Raw genomic sequence first — 19995 nt, 5'->3', positions numbered from 1 at the left:
CCTACAATGTGATTTTCTGGATTTTTTTTTCTCATTTTGTCTGTCATAGTTGACGTGTACCTATGATGAAATTTACAGGCCTCTCTCATCTTTTTAAGTGGGAGAACTTGCACATTGGTGGCTGACTAAATACTTTTTCCCCTTAATATTGAGAAACTTGTTATTGACCAAATACTTATTTTCCACCATAATTTGCAAATAAATTCATAATCCTACAATGTGATTTTCTGGATTTTTTTTCTCATTTTGTCTGTCATAGTTGACGTGTACCTATGATGAAAATTACAGGCCTCTCTCATCTTTTTAAGTGGGAGAACTTGCACAATTGGTGGCTGACTAAATACTTTTTTCCCCCACTGTAGTATTAAAAAATAATCAAATGATATTGTGCATCCTTCTTCCCCTGAGACAAATGGCACATTACCTTGGTGACAGGCGTGTGTGAGAGACGTTATCGTGACTGGTGTGTGATATGTCTTCACAGGAGAGAGTGCAGAGATAAACGAAGAGGAGCCCCAGAACCCTTAATCCACCCCTTTGCAACTTTGTCTCTCATGTTCACTATCAGTACTATAATTTTTTGTAAATAAATTATTTTCAGTCTTATGTATGGCTATTTATTAAAGATACTACTGCAGCACAATGTTTTATTTTCAACAATCAGTTCTGCATAGGCTACATTGTTATACTGTATGGGCACCATTTTCGGGGAGCGAAAGACAACAGATCTGTGCAAAAAGTACTGATTTGATTTGAAACTTTTCTTATAATAATAATATGCCATTTAGCAGATGATTTTATCCAAAGCGACTTACAGTCATGCGTGCATACATTTTTTTTGTGTATGGGTGGTCCCGGGGATCGAACCCACTACCTTGGCGTTACAAGCGCCGTGCTCTACCAGTTGAGCTACAGAGGATGTGGTAAGGAGGCGACAATATGCATTGCTCAGTTTACAAAACTCTCGTTACAGTAAATATGTGCTTCCTTACAACAAACATTATTGAATACATTATTTTAATAATTAAATCATGCTGCCAGAATATAACGAGGTTAACAGTATTTTTTGTGCTCTTTTTCCACCACTATTTTGTTATATTTGTAAAGGTGTGCCACCCCCCCTCTCCCGCCCTCATACAATGGAGTATGAAATTTCATTATGAATCATCTAGCACTGTGCTCTGAAACATACAAGGATAAACATGTACAAGGACAAATATGTTTATTTTCTCAAAATATCCAAACAACAAATAGTGCCAAAGACTATGGGTAAAATAAATGTTTGTATCTTGAACATAATAGTAGGCCTACAGTACAGGTTGGCTACAACATAATAGACAAGAAGAGTCAAAGACAGATGGAGGATTGGCAGGTTTCCTTCTGGAAATATGGACCCATCATGGACGTGTCAGCTGAAACCTAACTCTTCAGTCTAGTCTAATAAAGAGGAGCACAGCACTCAGTTTGATTCAATTTGCTTATGATGGCCATTAGGGGCCATGCTAAAAGCATTCGCTAAAGGTATGGGTAGTTCTGGCTTGGACAGACACATTAGGTGATATAGCCTTTGCAGCAAACCAATTCCGCTATAGTATATATACTGAACATAAATATAAACACAACATGTAAAGTGTTGGTCCCATGTTTCATGAGCTGAAACAAAAGATCCCAGAAAATGTCCATAAGCACAACAGTTTTGTGCATACATTTGTTTACATCCCTGTTAGCGAGTATATCTCCTTTGCCAAGATAATCCATCCACCTGACAGGTGTGGCATATCAAGAAGCTGATTAAATAATTAAATAGCATGATCATTAGACAGGTGCACCTTGTGCTGGGGACAATAAAAGGCCACTCTAAAATGTGCATTTTGTCACAGAACACAATGCCACTGATGTAAAAAAAAAATTAGGGAGCATGCAATTGGCAGGCTGAGTGCAGCAATGTCCACCAGAGCTGTTGCCAGAGATTGTTATGTTATTATCTCTACCATAAGCTGCCTCAAACGTCGTTTTAGAGAATTTGGCAGTACGTCCAACCGGCCTGACAAGCGCAGACCACGTGTAACCATGCCAGCCCAGGACCTCCACATCCGGCTTCTTCACCTGCAGGATCATCTGAGACCAACCACCCAGACAGCTGATGAAACTGAGGAGTATTCTGTCTGTAATAAAGCCCTTTTGTGGGGAAAAAAACTCCCAGGCCCACCCATGGCTGCGCCCCTGCCCAGTGATGTGAAATCCATAGATTAGGGACTAATTTATTTATTTCAATTGACTGATTTCCTTATAAGAACTGTAACTCAGTAAAATCGTTGAAATTGTTGCATGTTGCATTTATATTTTTATTCAGTATATTTAAAACAAAAAGATAGCTTAGACAGGTCCTGTGATAGAGAGAATCATCAGTGTTGATACACACAACAACCAAATGGTTATATACATTACCAAATAGGGTTTGTTTGGCTCGTAACCATAGCGGATCCCTTTTTGGTGCTATACACTAAGTGTACAAAACATTAGGAAGACCTTTCCATGACATAGACTGACCAGGTGAAAGCTATGATCCCTTACTGATGTCACTTGTTAAATCCACTTCAATCAGTGTAGATGAAGGGGTGGAGACAGGTTAAATAAGGATTTTGTAAGCCTTGAGACAATTGAAACATGCATTGTGTATGTGTGCCATTCAGAGGGTGAATGGACAAGACAAAACATTGAAGTGCCTTTGAATGGGGTATAGTAGTAGGTACCAGGCTCACCGGTTTGAGTGTGTCAGGAACTGCAATGCTGCTGGGTTTTTCACACTGAACAGTTTCCGGTGGTATCAAGAATGGTCCACCACCCAAAGGACATCCAGCCAACTTGACACAACTGTGGGAAGGATTGGATTCAACATGGGCCAGCATCTCTGTGGAATGCTTTCGACACCTTGTAGAATCCAAGCCCGACGAAGTGAGGCTGTTCTGAGGGCAAAAGTGGGTGCAACTCAATATTAGGAAGGTGTTCCTAATGTTTTATACACTCAGTGTATAGAACCCTTTTTTGAAGGTTCTATAAAGAACTATGCTCATACAGTTCTAAATTTAACCTCTATATTTAATTTTATTTAGCCTTTATTTTATTTAACCTTTATTTTCTATAAGGAAGTCTTTTCTAAGGTTTTAAAAATAACTATTAAAAAAAAGGTTCTATATAGGACCCTTTTTTAATACCTTTCTCAATCTCAAATATTCTACAAAGGACTTTTGAAGAACAATACAGGGTTCTTTTTTTCTGGTTAGCTATATTATATTATAACAAATCCATAGATATTCTTATGTTAATTGACAAGTTGAATCAGATGTGCTAGCTCTGGAACAGCTGGGATCCCTGAGGAGAGAATTGAGTACCACTGATTTAGACATCAGTTCTCAATTGACACAAGGCCATATGTGCATTTTTTACAAGACACCATTACTGGCCACAGTCATATTTAACATGTAACGGCATAACAGAAAACAGTAGATAAACTTGGACCTCACGGTTGCACAAAACGAGCTGTGAGCAAACCACAGCCAAAAATATTTGAATGAGCCAACCCCACTACATTTTAATTATCACTAAAATAGAAAATAAACCTTTTCTGAACTGCTTAGAACCATTGAAGGGCTCAAAGGGTTATTTGAGTCATTATGGTTCCACATGGAACCATCACCCTTCCCAAAGAACCCTTGAGGAACCCTCCTTTCTTAGTGTTTATTAATAAATTAAGTAAATTGCATTGTATCTATGATACAATTATTGCTTATAGTTTAAATTGCTTATAGTTGAAATTGTCCTCTATCAGGTTGAATACAATTGTGCATTGTCGGCTATTATTGCCTCCCTTACTGCTGAGTTGAATAAGACTTTTACACTGTAGCCTGTCTGAGAGAATGAAAATAATGTATGTACATGAAAGCAAACTCAGGAAAGACATGAACATGAAGACAGATCATATCTTATCCAGGTACGAAAATAGAAGGTTGAGTTTTTGGCTCCGACAAGGCTGCGTCCTGCAGCACTCATCCCTCCCTTCCTCCCTCTGGGCTGTGAATGGGGAGCAGAGGCAGTGCTCTCAGTCCTGGGTATTTGAGACTTCCTCCTCTTCAAGTAGGGAAGATGTCTTCTGTGTCTTGGGTATTTTCCCTAGTGTGAAAACATACATATATATAAAGAACTATCATGGTAACCAGGCTGACATTGCACCCCTCCCTCTTCAACCACATGCAATCATGCATACAAACTCATACACACTCACAACAGTTAAAAAGAAGTTCAGGATTTTACAACTTGATGTTAAATGGTTCCTCACCCTGAAAGTAGTCTATGGGCCAGGAGAAATTGTAATCCATGTTTCAGTTTTCTCTAAACAGCTACTATAAAGTTCAGCTAACTTTAGCCACCAATAGGAATCAATCAGTCATGGGTGAACAGGGAGTACAGGAGTGGGTTGAGCACGCACCCTTGTGGGGCCCCAGTGTTTAGGATCAGCGAAGTGGAGGTGTTGTTTCCTACCTTCACCACCTGGGGGCGGCCCGTCAGGAAGTCCAGGACCCAGTTGCACAGGGCGGGGTTCAGACCCAGGGCCTCAAGCTTAATGATGAGCTTGGAGGGTACTATGGTGTTGAATGCTGAGCTATAGTCAATGAACAGCATTCTTACATAGGTATTCCTCTTGTCCAGATGGGATAGGGCAGTGTGCAGATTGATGGCGATTGCATCGTCTGTGGATCTATTGGGGCGGTAAGCAAATTGAAGTGGGTCTAGGGTGGCAGGTAAGGTAGAGGTGATATGATCCTTGACTAGTCTCTCAAAGCACTTCATGATGACAGAGGTGAGTGCTACTGGGCGATAGTCGTTTAGATCAGTTACCTTTGCTTTCTTGGGTACAAGAACAATGGTGGCCATCTTGACGCATGTGGGGACAGCAGACTGCATTACCTTTGATCTTTTAGTGAGTAAATTGAGTAATTTATGTCAGCAACGTCGGCGGCTCATCTATGCCGGACTTTCCTGGGACACCCTCTGTAACTAATGTTATATGCAGTGTTGGGGAGTAGTGAACTACATGTAGTTCAATCAGTAACTACATTTTGCACTAGCTTGGTGGTAATTGAAGTAAATTCCAATCTTGGTAGTGTTTTCAGTAGTTAATTACTTTTTTGCCAACTAACTTCTGTGAACTACACACTACATTTTTTTGCAAAAATAAAATATGGGTGAAGGCAAGAATTTCCTTTCTTTTTCGGCATCAGACCTGCCTAATTATCACTTTAAAAATAGTTTTTGTGTTTAACAGGATGAATTACACATTCTGTTAACATCTGAGTACTGAGGGATCTGTTCTTGCAATTTGTATTCTGACATTTCAGATTTAGATATGAAAATTTTTCAGAAAGTAGTTTGGATGTAGTGAACTACTTTTTCAAAGTAACTTTAGTTAAGTAAACTAGAGTTTTCTTAACGGTAGCTTTAGTGAAGCTTAACTCCTTCCAGTGTGAAGTAATTAGCAGCTTGTTAAACTATCTTTCCAGTTTAGCTTCCCCAACACTGGTTATACTCTATGTCAGACATTTGTAGATCTGAACATCTGATTTAGTTTAATATTGCATTATTGTCAGTAAAGCAATTGAGACTGTTAATCTGTTTGTGTTTTGTATTATTTAGTTACATAGAAATGTACTTAACGAAAGTAGCTAGCTAGCAAGAGACGATTCGTGTTTACATTATACAGTATAAATTATCTTGCAACATATTTAACAAAACCTTAACATAGAACATTAGCATATATAATAACCCTACATGGCTAATAGCAAAAGGTAACTTGCTAGTGCAGAAGCTATAGGTTATCCCTCGTCATGATCCATGGTTATTTAGCAAGCTGCCCAAGTTAGCTGGCTTTCTAAGCCATCACTCGTCATGATCCATGGCTACATGGGCTACTATATAGCCTTCAAGGACTCTGTCAACCCTGGGAAAACATGCCAATATGAAAACCTGGTACTAAACCTTGTACTAGCTACACTACAAAATAAACATCCGGACAATACAGACCCGACAGCTAAGAGGATATCCATCCAGAGGAGGGCAGTTAAAGGGCAGCAGTGGAAGGAAGCACTGAGAGCTGCTGTCAAGGTGTTGTCTGTCAGTGTAGGTATCTCTTGTGGGTCTTCCCAATGATTACAGGTGATTAGTTGTGGTTTGCTGATATTATCACGCAGTCAGCACTGGTCACCATCCTCTGTGTCAGATTTTCTTTTTTTAAGTGAGAGGGTGGGAGTCGGGAGACGAGAGATGTGTGTGCCTCACAGTCACCTCAGCACAACTATGCCGTGTGATGTTACTGCCTATTCACTCAATCTGCTGCCTGCCAGACATCCAGGCTAATGGTAATACAGATGACACAAGATAACTACATAAAGAAACGTTTAAGTTCGTAATTATCATCTAGCTATATAGTGGGGAGAACAAGTATTTGATACACTGCCGATTTTGCAGGTTTTCCTACTTACAAAGCATGTAGAGGTCTGTAATTGTTATCATATGTACACTTCAACTGTGAGAGACGGAATCTAAAACAAAAATCCAGAAAATCACATTGTATGATTTTTTTATAATTAATTTGCATTGTATTGCATGACATAAGTATTTGATCACCTACCAACCAGTAAGAATTCCGGCTCTCACAGACCTGTTAGCTTTTCTTTAAGAAGCCCTCCTGTTCTCCACTCATTACCTGTATTAACTGTACCTGTTTGAACTCGTTACCTGTATAAAAGACAACTGTCCACACACTCAATCAAACAGACTCCAACCTCTCCACAATGGCCAAGACCAGAGAGCTGTGTAAGGACATCAGGGATAAATTTGTAGACCTGCACAAGGTTGGGATGGGCTACAGGACAATAGGCAAGCAGCTTGGTGAGAAGGCAACAACCGTTGGCGCAATTATTAGAAAATGGAAGAAGTTCAAGATGACGGTCAATCACCCTCGGTCTGGGGCTCCATGCAAGATCTCACCTCATGGGGCATCAATGATCATGAGGAAGGTGAGGGATCAGCCCAGAACTACACGGCAGGACCTGGTCAATGACCTGAAGAGAGCTGGGACCACAGTCTCAAAGAAAACCATTAATAACACACTACGCCGTCATGGATTACAATACTGCAGTGCACGCAAGGTCCCCCTGCTCAAGCCAGCGCATGTCCAGGCCCGTCTGAAGTTTGCCAATGACCATCTGGATGATCCAGAGGAGGAATGGGAGAATGTGGTCTGATGAGACAAAAATAGAGCTTTTTGGTCTAAACTCCATTCGCCGTGTTTGGAGGAAGAAGAAGGATGAGTACAACCACAAGAACACCATCCCAACCGTGAAGCATGGAGGTGGAAACATCATTCTTTGGGGATGCTTTTCTGCAAAGGGGACAGGATGACTGCACCGTATTGAGGGGAGGATGGATGGGGCCATGTATCGCGAGATCTTGGCCAACAACCTCCTTCCCTCAGTAAGAGCATTGAAGATGGGTCGTGGCTGGGTCTTCCAGCATGACAACGACCCGAAACACACAGCCAGGGCAACTAAGGAGTGGCTCCGTAAGAAGCATCTCAAGGTCCTGGAGTGGCCTATCCAGTCTCTAGACCTGAACCCAATAGAAAATATTTGGAGGGAGCTGAAAGTCCGTATTGCCCAGCGACAGCCCTGAAACCTGAAGGATCTGGAGAAGGTCTGTATGGAATAGTGGGCCAAAATCCCTGCTGCAGTGTGTGCAAACCTGGTCAAGACCTACAGGAAACGTATGATCTCTGTAACTGCAAACAAAGGTCTCTGTACCAAATATTAAGTTCTGCTTTTCTGATGTATCAAATAATTACAGTGGGGGAAAAAAAGTATTTAGTCAGCCACCAATTGTGCAAGTTCTCCAACTTAAAAAGATGAGAGAGGCCTGTAATTTTCATCATAGGTACACGTCAACTATGACAGACAAATTGAGAAAAAAAATCCAGAAAATCACATTGTAGGATTTTTAATGAATTTATTTGCAAATTATGGTGGAAAATAAGTATTGGGTCACCTACAAACAAGCACGATTTCTGGCTCTCACAGACCTGTAACTTCTTCTTTAAAGGCTCCTCTGTCCTCCACTCGTTACCTGTATTAATGGCACCTGTTTGAACTTGTTATCAGTATAAAAGACACCTGTCCACAACCTCAAACAGTCACACTCCAAACTCCACTATGGCCAAGACCAAAGAGCTGTCGAAGGACACCAGAAACAAAATTGTAGACCTGCACCAGGCTGGGAAGACTGAATCTGCAATAGGTAAGCAGCTTGGTTTGAAGAAATCAACTGTGAGAGCAATTATTAGGAAATGGAAGACATACAAGACAACTGATAATCTCCCTCGATCTGGAGCTCTACGCAAGATCTCACCCCGTGGGGTCAAAATGATCACAAGAACGGTGAGCAAAAATCTCAGAACCAAATGGTGGGACCTAGTGAATGACCTGCAGAGAGCTGGGACCAAAGTAACAAAGCCTACCATCAGTAACACACTACGCCGCCAGGGACTCAAATCCTGCAGTGCCAGACGTGTCCCCCTGCTTAAGCCAGTACATGTCCAGGCCAGTCTGAAGTTTGTTAGAGTTCATTTGGATGATCCAGAAGAGGATTGGGATAATGTCATATGGTCAGATGAAACCAAAATATAACTTTTTGGTAAAAACTCAACTCGTCGTGTTTGGAGGTCAAAGAATGCTGAGTTGCTTCCAAAGAACACCATACCTACTGTGAAGCATGGGGGTGGAAACATCATGCTTTGGGGCTGTTTTTCTACAAAGGGACCAGGACGACTGATCCGTGTAAAGGAAAGAATGAATGGGGCCATGTATCGTGAGATTTTGAGTGAAAACCTCCTTCCATCAGAAAGGGCATTGAAGATGAAACGTGGCTGGGTCTTTCAGCATGACAATGATCCCAAACACACCGCCCGGGCAACGAAGGAGTGGCTTCGTAAGAAGCATTTCAAGGTCCTGGAGTGGCCTAGCCAGTCTCCAGATCTCAACCCCATAGAAAATCTTTGGAGGGAGTTTAAAGTCCGTGTTGCCCAGTGACAGCCCCAAAACATCAATGCTCTAGAGGAGATCTGCATGGAGGAATGGGCCAAAATACCAGCAACAGTGTGTGAAAACCTTGTGAAGACTTACAGAAAACATTTGACCTGTGTCATTGCCAACAAAGGGTATATAACAAAGTATTGAGAAACTTTTGTTATTGACCAAATACTTCTTTTCCACCATAATTTGCAAATAAATTAATAAAAAATCCTACAATGTGATTTTCTGGATTTTTTTTCTCATTTTGTCTGTCATAGTTGACGTGTACCTATGATGAAAATTACAGGCCTCTCTCATCTTTTTAAGTGGGAGAACTTGCACAATTGGTGGCTGACTAAATACTTTTTTCCCCCACTGTATGTCATGCAATAAAATGCAAATTAATTACTTAAAAATCATACAATATGATTTTCTGGATTTTTGTTATAGATTCCGCCTCTCACAGTTGAAGTGTACCTATGATAAAAATTACAGACCTCTACATGCTTTGTAAGTAGGAAAACCTGCAAAATCGGCAGTGTATCAAATACTTGTTCTCCCCACTGTATGTGAATCATAACGATCTAGCTAACAAGCTAGTTTAACAGGCAAACTAAAACTAATGGTATGCAAGGTAGATGACTAGCTAGTTGTAAATTCTTCATGCTAGCTAATGTTAGCTACCAATTCTTTATGGCTAGCTATCTAGAAAGTTAGCCCTATTGACGTACTATGGGGTTGCGATCTACGCACACTACAGTGAGAATTGTAGGCAGGTAAACATGCCAAAATTAATACAATGTATTTATTATCGTATCAAGATAAAATACTGTAGTCAGGCAACATATGAGATGTTAATGGTCAACATTTCATTCTGAAGCCTGAGTTTATTTTCTCTCGTTTCAGCCCAAATAATGGGCACCATGGATTTCACTAAATCTTTCGTTGATTTTTACATGGTTGCGTCATATTTCTGTCCATACTTTTCATTGAGACTTGCATCGATGCATACTTCGAAATGTGTACAAGCCGAGTACGCATCCGAGAAGTGCCCTCCGTGCTCCGTTTCGCATACTTTGATTTAGACTCATACTCCGACTGATGCATGAGAAACACCCTAGGAGTGATATGGTCAATTGTCCAATTGACAAAATCTCATGGCCAAATCAACATATTTGGTTTGATGTTAGTTAAAGGTTATTTGGCTTTAAAAAATAAAAACGATTTCTCAAAATATCCCCTTATCACTTTCATTGATTGTCAGCTAGCGGTAGTTAAAGTTAGCTGAAGTATGTAGTGGCTCTTTAAGAAAACAGAACCATGGATCACAGTTTCTCCTGGCCCATAGACTACTTTCAGGGTGAGGAACCATCTAACATCAAGTTGTAAAATCCTGAACTTCCCCTTTAATGTGCATACACTGTTTATAAAATTCACATATATCCAACAGATACTGCATTCTAACGGCTCTATTAAGTCAGATCCAATGTTATGGCGGTGTCGGAGGTAGAACTGCATTAGTGCTGTCAAATACACAAGCAGCTCCTGGCATTATACTTAAAGCGGACATTGCCATTGGCTGCACGTAGTCGCATTAAGAGAAATACCATGCAACCTTGTTTACAAGGGCGAACACTGGAATGTGAGATGTAATCTAGACCTCAATTAGGCTGTTAGAAATCCTCATTATTTCTTTATAGCCTACACTTTCTCGTTCTGAACTTCTAACATTAGTGGGATGGGTGTGGCTTCGTGACAATGATCAAGAGCAGCTGCTCACCGATTTGACAGCTCCAACGCCGTTACACCTCCGACATTGGCAAAACATCAGCTTTGCGGGTGTCGGCTATCGCCGGTTAATGCTTGATCTGATTGAATCAAGGCCTAAGACTGACAGACACACACTTATAATCACCCTCCTGTTGGGAATCCTCTAATTGTTCCATGAGGTCACCCACCACCCTTCTGGAGTACTTATGGTATACCCTGCCCTCTTTAGAGAAACCAAAACCCCAGTACTCTACTTAGTGTCAGAGCTGACATAGTGCTCTCAAAGAATTGAGTCATTATGGGCCCAATAAGGAGAAGAATGTGTCTATCCCTACTGCTCTGAGATCAGAGGTCAGGTTTTTTGCCTTCCCACAGAGAGTCCCAACTGGCGAGGGTCAGAGGCGCATAAAAGTCCATTTATGTACTCAACATGTTCCCCACAGTCTCTCTCTCTCTCTTTCTTTCTCCCTTTGTTTCTGTTCTAAGTGGGATCCACATTCCATGTTTTATGCTTGTGTCAGGTGCTAGAGGTTTTGTTTGTGCTTTTACAGCTATGGGGATGTTGACTCATGCACACCAAAGCCAGACGTAGGTATTTTCATGGTGTTGCTGTACTAGTCAGGCCCCTAGTGCCATTCCATTTACTGTACTGTGAATCCTTGTGTTAGTTCAATGTAGCAGAGAAATATGTGGCATTTCATAAAACACATTTTATTTTAACAAGTTCCATTCATTTTGCAAGATAAACCTTAAGAACAGTACATATTAACATATTAATAACAAGAGACCAACTATCGTCTAAATTGACAAAAAACTAACAAACAAACCAGCAAGCTTTCTGAACAAAAATATGATTTGAATGATGTCTTAGACCTCACTAATTACATAAATGACCTAACATCAAGTTAGATAAGCAATGAAAATAATCCAATCTTACACTTCTGGGACACTATGTACATCAGGAGAGCTGGAGCTGTATAGTTTATGGAAACATAACTTCCAGTGATAACAACCATTGTATAATTGGAAGCAGAAACAGAGGACCAGAGTTTTGTTCAGTAGGCACGAAACAAAATAAAACGTTTTGAAACTTAAAGAGATGGGGAGGTATTATCTGAAATGTTCTGTTGCAAAACGTTTTGCTACGGTGTGCCCTAATGAACATGACCCAGGAACAAGCGATAGACAGGAAGACAAAACAGAGTGACATTGTTATCGCGAGATAGACGTGGGACTGGAGATATTGTCCTGCTGACTTGTAGACTCTAATAATAATAAAAATATGATAATGACAATAATAATAGTAATAATGATAACAAAAGAGGGAGAGAAAGAGAAAGGAGATATATTAGTAACATGTTGGAGAGAATTCATCCCCCCCAAATAAATCTGAAGAGCAGCACAAACTTTACATCTTTCATCTTGATCCTTATTTTATTTTCATTATTCGTTTATGATATTTTGTAGAGAGAAGCATAAAACTGCTGTTTGTGTGGATGATGGTGCAGGTGATAAGCAACTTAGTGGAAATTTCAAATAGTTTACTTGTTTTTAAGGTGAGGTGGGACAGCGGCAGACACTGAGCCACACTTACCCCCAGTACAGTTGCTGTCTGCAACTGGGAGCCCCCCATTGGCTAGCAGTAGATGATTGGCATAAATCTCATTGCCATTTGGCTCATCAGGTCCGTTATGATTACCCCGTTGGGCAGTATTGCCATAGTGCTGGGCTGTGATTGGGCTGAGCTGGTCAGTGTTCTCACAGAGACCCGCTTCCAGATGTTCTGGTTTCTGAAAGTGTTGGTCCACTACCATCTGTAGCTCTGAACTCGACAGGGGAACACAGAAGCACCATATATGGTGGGAAGCTGACAGCTGAGCTAATACATGTTTAACATTGATCAATAATAATGTGTTATTGTAGATCTTTGAGGGGTCTTTGAAACTGAACCAAGAGGATAAACTATTTAGGTTGAAAATAAGGGTAATAAATACAAAGAGAGCAGAATTAAGAGTGTAACGGCCACAGAAAAGTATTAGAGGAATGAGCCATATGAGAAACTTACACACCTTTACATACTTGATACAATATATTAACCTATTCCACTATTTGGTTCAACTAACCAATCACCCAAGCCACCACATTCCCTGACACACTGTTACAATACTCACCATGAATAATTTAAAACTATGTGCATTGCATTGAACAGCAAAGTCTTTGTAATTAACTTTAGTCTTTCCTTCTCTGCTCCTAACTGATGCTCAAACACTTGATATGCCCGCAGTAGCAGAGCAACTGGAAGTCCATTACAGCTCTGTTACAGAGTGGCTGAAGGCAGCTAGCTAAGTGCCCATGCAGAACTCAGCCTTGGGCGGGCCGTGTCAGTCCATTTGCAGGCATTTACTGCATGACCACTCTGGCTGGATCAATAGCAGAGATAAATATGCATTTAGCGTTAAACAACACTTCTATTCCAGGAATGAGCTGCTCTGTTAAAGTGAGTCAGCATGGAGATCCTAAAGCTCACCCCCTGCCTCTTCGAAGAACTCCCACACTCCTCTTTGCTTCATGGCTGAGGTAATGGCTCTGCAGAAGATGGTTCATTTGAGTCCAATGGCATTTCTGTCTAATTGTTATGAATTGTGACTATGGTCCAATCCATGTATTTTAAGTTCAGTGAGGCCACCGATTATCCCTTCATTAGTTCTAGAGTATAGAGTATGATATATTATAAAGACTATTAATTGTATTCTAGTATAGTTATGTACATTGTAAAGGGATATCAGCCTAACCTCCAACATGAAGTAAAATGATAGGTATTGCGTGTGTGTGTAATATAATATATATACAGTGCATTCGGAAAGTATTCAGACCCCTTTACTTTTCCATATTTTGTAACGTTACAGCCTTATTTTAAAATGGATGAAATAGTTATATTCCCTCATCAATCTACACAAAATACCCCATAATGACATAGCAAAAACAGGTTTTTATAAATTTTTGCCAAAAAAACCCCCTGAAACATCACATTCATAAGTATTCAGACCCTTTACTCAGTACTTTGTTGAAGCACCTTTGGCAGAGATTACAGCCTCAAGTCTTCTTGGATATGCCGCTAAAAGATTGGCAAACCTGTATTTGGGGAGCTTCTCCCATTCTCCTCTGCAGATCCTTTCAAGCTCTGTGAGGTTGGATGGGGAGCGTCGCTGTACAGCTATTTTCAGGTCTCTCCTGCGTTGTCTTGGCTTTGTGCTTAGGGTTGTTGTCCTGTTGGAAGGTGAACCTTCACCCTAGTCTGAGGTCCTGAGCACTCTGGAGCTTTTTCTTTTGATCAAGGATCTCTCTGTACTTCATAGTTCCCTCGATCCTGACTAGTCTCACAGTCCCTGCCGCTGATGGTACCAGGATTCCTCCAGACGTGACGCTTGGCATTCAGGCCAAAAAATTCAATCTTGGTTTCATCAGACCAGAGTATGTTGTTTCTCATGGTCTGAGAGACCTTTAGGTGCCTTTTGGCAAACTCCAAGGGGGCTGTCATGTGCCTTTTACTGAGGAGTGGCTTCCGTCTGGCCACTCTACCATAAAGGCCTGATTGGTGGAGTGCTGCAGAGATGGTTGTCCTACTAGAAGGTTATCCCATCTCTACAGAGGTACTCTGGAGCTCTGTCAGAGTGACCATCGGTTTCTTGGTTACCTTTTCCAATATCTATGTTTTTGCATGCACATTGTTTGATAAATGAATCTTATGCTACTCAAATATAAATAAAATACATTTTTCTAAACTAATCCAATCTTTTACTTGGATTTATTGCACTCATTACTGAAATGGTTGTTCCAGTTTAGATGCTTTAGGTAGTCTCATATGTTAGTTTTCCCAACCCTGGCAGTCATTCTGAATGCAGGTTGTGGGTGAATAAAAAATTGAGATTTTGGATATCCCCGCTCTGGCTGGATTGCAATAGGAATTACACATTGCTTTGCAAGCCAGCATAATGCGACTTGCAAGTAGTGATGGGCATTCTGAGTCTTTTCGGTGAGCCTGATTTTTTGGCTCCGTTCAGCAAAAAGAGCTGTTTATTTGGCTCCCAAACGGCTCTTCGTTCAGTAGTGCATAAAAATGGATGAAAAAACATGAAAAATAGCACATTTCTAATCATTTTTCTATAGCCTAAAAAGTTGCCTGCCATTATGTCTGATTATGAACTGTGAGTTCAAATACATATACAAAATGGCTTAAGGACAACAAAGTCAAGGTATTGGAGTGGCCATCACAAAGCCCTGACCTCAATCTTATAGCAAATTTGTGGGCAGAACTGAAAAAGCTTGTGCGAGCAAGGCGGCCTACAAACCTGGCTCAGTTACACCAGCTCTGTCAGGAGGAATGGGCCAAAATTCACCCAACTTATTGTGGGAAGCTTGTGGAAGGCTACCCGAAATGTTTGACCCAAGTTAAACAATTTAAAGGCAATGCTACCAAATACTAATTGAGTGTATGTAAACTTCTGACCCACTGGAAATGTGATGAAATAAATAAAAGCTGAAATAAATCATTCTCTCTACTATTATTCAAAAATGTCACATTCTTAAAATAAAGTGGTGATCCAAATGACCTAAAACAGGGAATTCCTACTAGGATTAAATGTCAGGAATTGTGAAAAACTGACTTTAAATGTATTTGGCTATGGTGTATGTAAACTTCCGACTTCAACTGTATATATATATATATATATATATATATATATATATATATATATATATATATATATATTGTATATATTTTTATTTTTCTTACACAATGCAAAAATGTGCATGGACCAGAATAAGGCTCTCTCCTCACTACCTATTGTTCCTGCAGGGAGGAATTAACATCTTCAGATAATGTTTCTATAACTTATATACAGATAATCATTGTCTGGAGCAAAAAAATATGTGAGAATGGCGCCGGAGGAGATGGCTTCCATTTTACGGGCTCCTAACCAATTGTGTCCCTCGACTAACCTGTACCCCCGCACATTGACACGGTACCGGTATCACCTGTAAATAGCCTCATTATTGTTATTGTATTGTTATTATATACACTACACTACCAGTCCAAAGTTTGGATACACCTATTCATAATAGTGAAGACATCAAAACTATGAAATAACAAATATGGAATCATGGAGTAACCAAAAAAGTGTTAAACAAATCAAAATGTATTTTATATTTGCCTTGATGACAGCTTTGCACACTCTTGGCATTCTCTCAACCAGCTTGATGAGGTAGTCATCTGGAAAGCATTTAAATTAAAAGTTAATTTGTGGAATTTATTTCCTCCTTAATGCATTTAAGCCAATCAGTTGTGTTGTGACAAGGTAGGGGTGGTATAAAGAAGATAGTCCTATTTGGTAAAAGACCAAGTCCATATTATGGCAAGAACAGCTCAAATAAGCAAAGAGAAATATATATAGAAATGACAGTCCATCATTACTTTAAGACATGAAGGTCAGTCAATACGGATAATTTCAAGAACTTTTAAAGTTTCTTTAAGTGCAGTCACAAAAACCATCAAGCGCTATGATGAAACTGGCTCTCATGAGGACCGTCACAGGAATGGAAGACCCAATGTTACCTCTGCTGCAGAGGATAAGTTCATTAATTTCTGCCCAAATAAATGCTTCACAGAGTTCAAGTCACAGACACATCTCAACATCAGCTGTTCAGAGGAGACTGCGTGAATCAGGCCTTCATGGTCGAATTGCTGCAAAGAATACACTACTAAAGGACACCAATAATAAGAAGAGACTTGCTTGGGCCAAGAAACATGAGCAATATACATCAGACCGGTGGACATTTTGAGATTTTTGGTTCCAACCGCTGTGTCAATGTGAGACGCGGTGTAGGTGAACGGATTATCTCCGCATGTGTATTTCCCACCGTAAAGCATGGAGGAGGTGTTATGGTGTGGGGTTGTTTTGCTGGTGACACTCTCCGTGATTTATTTAGAATTCAAGGCACACTTAACCAGCATGGCTACCACAGCATTCTGCAGCGATACGCCATCACATTTGTTTTGGGCTTAGTGGGACTATCATTTGTTTTTCAACAGGACAATGTCCCAACACACCTCCAGGCTGTGTAAGGGCTATTTTACCAAGAAGGAGAGTGATGGAGTGCTGCATCAGATGACCTGGCCTCCACAATCCCCCGACCTCAATCAAATTGAGAAAAATACTTTGGGATGAGTCGGACCGCAGAGTGAAGGAAAAGCAGCCAACAAGTGCTCAGCATTTGTGGGAACTCCTTCAAGACTGTTGGAAAAGCATTCCAGGTAAAGCTGGTTGAGAGAATGCCAAGAGTGTGCAAAGCTGTCATCAAGGCAAAGGGTGGCTATTTGAAGAATCTCAAATATTAAATATATTTTGGTTTGTTCTACACTTTTTTGGCTACTACATGATTCCATATGTGTTATTTCATAGTTTTGATGTCTTCACTATTATTATACAATGTAGAAAATAGTAAAAATAAAGAAAAACCCTTGAATGAGTAGGTGTGTCCAAACTTTTGACCATTAGTGTATGTTCAAAAAGAGACCTTAATCACTACTTGCAGGCCTGATGTGGCCTGTAAACCATGAGTTTCAAGCCACTGTATTATGGTAAAACTAGGCCCTCAAAATAAGGCCTTACAAAACACAGTATGTATAGTTTTAAATACATTTATTTTAAAGATCACTTATTGGATTAGGACCTCAATACAACAACCATGTCTTTGTCACTAACAAATACAGTCATGGGTGGTAACTCTACAATTCAGTTGAAATCAAGGCAACCTGGGAAATATGCAAATAAGGCTTTACTCTCAGCAGTGTGTTAATTTAACACTGAAAAGTAAGTCATTTATGGAGGACATCTGTTCTGTGTGTGAATCCATGATAACAATGACGGATAAATCAGACTCGAGGGACAATCAAGGCAAAACAACATGGTTGTGGAAGGAATTGCAGAATCTCTACATGAGACCTGGACGGAGTCTGAGGACAAAGTGAGGGAAATGATCTCTGAGAAATTGAAGATGGACCACAGGAAGATTGAGGTGGAGCGCGCCCACAGGTCTGGAAAACCCACCACCTGCCCAGGTGACAGGCCCAGGCCACTGGTGGTCAGGTTCCTCAGGTTCTAGGACAAGGTAGCTGTTCTGGAAAGAGCCAAGAACTTGAGAGGAACATACAGTCAGGTCCATAAGTATTTGGACAGTGACACAATTTGAATCATTTTGGCTCTGTACGCCACCACAATGGATTTGAAAGGAAACAATCAAGATGTGCTTTAAGTGTAGACTTTCATCTTTAATTTAAGGGTTTTGCCAAAAATTATTGTATGAACCGTGTAGGAATTATAACCAAGTTTTAATACATGGTTGCAAATCCTTTGCAGTCAAGGACTGTCTGAAGTCTGGAACCCATAGACATCACTAGATGTTGGGTTTCTTCCCTGGTGATGCTCTGCCAGGCCTTTACTGCAGCTGTCTTAATTCCTACTTGTTCTTGGGGCGTTTTGCCTTCAGTTTTGCCTTCAGCAAGTGAAATGCATGCTCAATGGGATTCAGGTCAGGTGATTGACTTGGCCATTGCAAAACATTCCACTTCTTTGCCTTAAAAAAGTATTGGGTTGCTTTCGCAGTATGCTTCGGGTCATTGTCCATCTGCACTGTGAATCGCCGTCCAATGAGTTTTGAAGCATTTGGCTGAATCTGAGCAGATAACACAGCCCTAAACACTTCAGAATTCATCCTGCTGCTTTTGTCAGGAGTCACATCATCAATAAATACAAGGGAACCCGTTCCATTGGCAGCCAGACATGCCCACGCCATAACACTAACTCCACCATGCTTCACAGATGAGGTGGTATGCTTCAGATCATGAGCAGTTCCTTCCCTTCTCCATACTCTTCTCTTCCCATCATTCTGGTACAAGTTCATCTTTGTCTCTGTCCATAGGATGTTGTTCCAGAACTGTACTTTTTTATATGTTTTTTGGCAAACGCCAAGCTGGTCTGCCTGTTTTTGAGGCTTACCAATCTGTATTTACTCTGGTGAAGTCTTCTCTTGATTGTTGACTTTGACACAGATACGCCTACCTCCTGGAGGGTGTTCTTGATCTGGCCAACTGTTGTGAAGGGGTTTTTCTTCACCAGGGAAATCATTATTCTGTCATCCACCACAGTTGTTTTCTGTGCGTTCTTTCTTTTTAAGAATGCACCAAATAGTTGATTTGGCCACACCTAATATTTTTGCTGTCTCTCTGATGGGTTTGTATTGATTTTTCAGACTAATGATGGCTTGCTTCACTGGCAGTGACAGCTCTTTGGACTTCATATTGAGGGTTAACAGCAACAGATATCAAATGCAAATGCCATACTTGAAATCAACTCTAGACCTTTTATCTGCTTACTTGTAAATTAACTCATGAGGGAATAACACACACCTGGCCATGGAACAGCTGAGCAGTCCAATTACCTTTGGTACCTTAAAAAGGGGCACATATAAAAAGTGCTGTAATTCCTACACCGTTCACCTGATTTGGATGTAAATACCCTCATATGAGCTGAAAATCAGCACTTTCAGCTCATATTCATTATTTAATTTCAACTCCAATATGCTGTGGTAGACAGCTAAAATAATAATAACTTGGTCAATGTCCAAATATTTATGGACTTGACTGAATATCTTCCTCAACGAGGACTATCCTGAAGCTATGCGCCAGAAGAAAAAATAACTTATCCTAGCCATGAAAGCTGCCAGAGCACATGGGGACATTGCTTACATCCGCTATGACAGTCTCATTGTCCACCCTCCCTCCCAGAAGCCTGGAAGGGATGAGAGAGCCAAGCCTATGGGTTCGTAGCTTCAACCCCCCCGCAGCACAGACACGCCAATTGATTAATGGACTGCTGAATGTACTGTATATATTTTTCTCTTGCTTTGTTTGCTCTTTTCAGTATTATGTCTATCTTTGATAAGCTACCCAGGAAAGGGCTGAAAATAGCCCAAATTAATATATGTAGCCTTAGAAATAAGGTTCATGAACTCAATAACTTCCTAACATCAGATCACATTCATATATTAG

At 40.5% G+C, this 19995-nt stretch overlaps 1 protein-coding gene across 3 annotated transcripts in view; it reads right to left on the bottom strand.

The window, feature by feature from the left end:
- Positions 1-3010: 3010 nt before the first annotated feature.
- LOC121555918 (protein phosphatase 1 regulatory subunit 1C-like) overlaps positions 3011-19995 on the bottom strand; it is a 53268-nt gene continuing 36283 nt past the window's right edge. The window contains exon 5 of one of the 3 annotated variants that reach the window (XM_041869775.2): positions 3011-4170. In XM_041869775.2, coding sequence (XP_041725709.1) covers positions 4100-4170 — 71 coding nt within the window. In that variant the 3' untranslated portion in view covers positions 3011-4099. The other 2 variants (XM_041869776.2, XM_045213636.1) reach the window with 2 other exon arrangements.

Source organism: Coregonus clupeaformis, unplaced genomic scaffold, assembly GCF_020615455.1.
Source record: "Coregonus clupeaformis isolate EN_2021a unplaced genomic scaffold, ASM2061545v1 scaf0133, whole genome shotgun sequence".
Classification (NCBI taxonomy): Eukaryota; Metazoa; Chordata; class Actinopteri; order Salmoniformes; family Salmonidae; genus Coregonus; species Coregonus clupeaformis.
This window is presented reverse-complemented; position numbering and strand designations above follow the sequence as displayed.